Source organism: Bison bison, unplaced genomic scaffold (genome assembly GCF_000754665.1).
Source record: "Bison bison bison isolate TAMUID 2011002044 unplaced genomic scaffold, Bison_UMD1.0 scf7180017864144, whole genome shotgun sequence".
NCBI classification, from domain to species: Eukaryota; Metazoa; Chordata; class Mammalia; order Artiodactyla; family Bovidae; genus Bison; species Bison bison.
In genome coordinates, this window is record NW_011494716.1 from 2,217,380 (window position 1) to 2,219,190 (window position 1,811).

Sequence of the window (1,811 nt, forward strand, 5' to 3'; positions counted from 1 at the left end):
GAGCTGAGGCCGGGGCTCCGGCTTCAGGTGGAGGGAGCTGCTCCCTCACCAGTCGCCCTCACCCAGGCTCAGTGCCCACTCCTGCCTGGCCGGCTCCTGCCTGGTCCTTCGAGAACATGGTGCAGAAGTACCAGTCTCCCATCCGAGTCTACAAGCACCCATTTGAGCTGGTCATGGTGGTGAGTGACCCCTGATCCTGGGGCCCCTTGTGTGACAGTTGGAGGGCCCCCAGAGGTCAGCCATGATGGGGAGGAGAAGGAAACCCTCAAACCCCTAGATCAGAAGGAATTAATGAGCTACTCCACTGACCGGATGGGTCCAGTTTCTAACCAGGATCCCTCTGCCATCCTATCTTTTGCCCCAACTTCTAGGACCCTTGCGCACTGAGCAAGACATAAGGTCTTTATTTTCCTTGTTGAAGCTCTTCTGTTATCTCAGTCTCCTTTGACACGAAAGAGGGTATCAGGGCAAGCTGCTGCTGTCACTTTGTGTACTGATAATAATAATAATAATGGTACGTATACAATGAAGATGATGACAGCAGTCATTTGTTGAGGGCTTGCTAAGTCTTTACGTACGTTGTTTGGTTTCATTCCCAATAGCTCTTATTATTCTCATTTTGCTGCATTAAACTGACGCTCTGACAAGGATGGTCTTAGATTCGGCAGTGGGAAGAGGTGGAGCTGGGCTGGGATCCATATGGGGGGGACTCCAGAGCCTTGAGTTTAACCACAGCACCCTCCGTGTCCCCCCTCTGCTCTCACACCCCCTGCCCTCCCCTTCCAGGAAGCTGAGACCAGGGGGAGAGGGGGCACATGTGGGCAGGAAGGGCCTGGGAGCAGTTGTTTATTGGGATTCAGAAGAGCTATGTGACGTAGACTTGGCTCCCGCGCCCTCGGCCTCCTGGATCAGAGGTCTGAGTCCCCGGGGCAGGTGCTGGGGTCGGGCTGCTGTGGGTTTCCTTCTTGATGTGGTCACTCTGTCTCTTGGAGCTTCCCTACTCCATGGAACAGGGGCGATGCTCTGGGGTTGTGATGAAACAGTGCCTGGTGCCTCTGGCTCAGTGCCTGGCACACAGTAGGTGCTCACTAAATGCAGCCATCCCTGTTATTACACCACATGGTGTTATCAGTGACAGTGTAAGAAACACCAGAATCCACCCCCATCCTCCTCATCCCACTCTTGGTTGCTCAATCCCAGCCTTCAATCCAACGGCTTTCTTTGTTGGATAGAAGGCTCTGTGTGTGTCCTTCCCACATCTCTGCTGTGAATCTACCTACATATATGTTTATAGTCACGTAAAAGATTAAGAAGCACCATTGGAGTAATCATGCTGTGCTGTGCTGTGCGGATGATGCCAGGCCAGGGAAGTAGCAGGGGCAAGCCTGGGGTTTCATCGACAAGCTGGGTGACCTTGGGCAAGTTACTCAACCTCTCTGAACCTACGCCTTCCATGTCTAAATTGAGGACTCCTATTGCTATTGTAGTCACTAAGTTGTGTCCGACTTTCCTGTAATCCTATGGACTAACCTGCCAGGCTCTCTGTCTGTGGGATTTTCCAAGCAAGAACACTGAAGTGGGCTGCCATTGCCTTCTTCAGGGGATTTTCTTGACCCAGGGATGGAATCTGCATCTGCTGCATTGGCAGGCAGATTCCTTATCACTGAGCCACCCTTAGTATGTTTCAGTTCAGTTCAGTTCAGTCACTCAGTCATGTCCAACTCTTTGCAACCCCATGAATTGCAGCACGCCAGGCCTCCCTGTCCATCACCAACTCCTGGAGGACACTCAAGCTCATGTCCATCAAGTCG

At 52.3% G+C, this 1,811-nt stretch overlaps 1 protein-coding gene across 1 annotated transcript in view; it reads left to right on the plus strand.

Annotated features, from left to right (window-relative positions):
- The window catches only part of SEC14L5 (SEC14-like 5 (S. cerevisiae)), a 40,249-nt gene that overhangs the window by 900 nt on the left and 37,538 nt on the right, over window positions 1-1,811 (plus strand). The window contains exons 2-3 of the mRNA XM_010840433.1: window positions 67-179; window positions 1,362-1,370. Coding sequence (XP_010838735.1) covers window positions 117-179; window positions 1,362-1,370 — 72 coding nt within the window. The 5' untranslated portion in view covers window positions 67-116. The remainder of the gene's footprint in view (window positions 1-66; window positions 180-1,361; window positions 1,371-1,811) is intronic.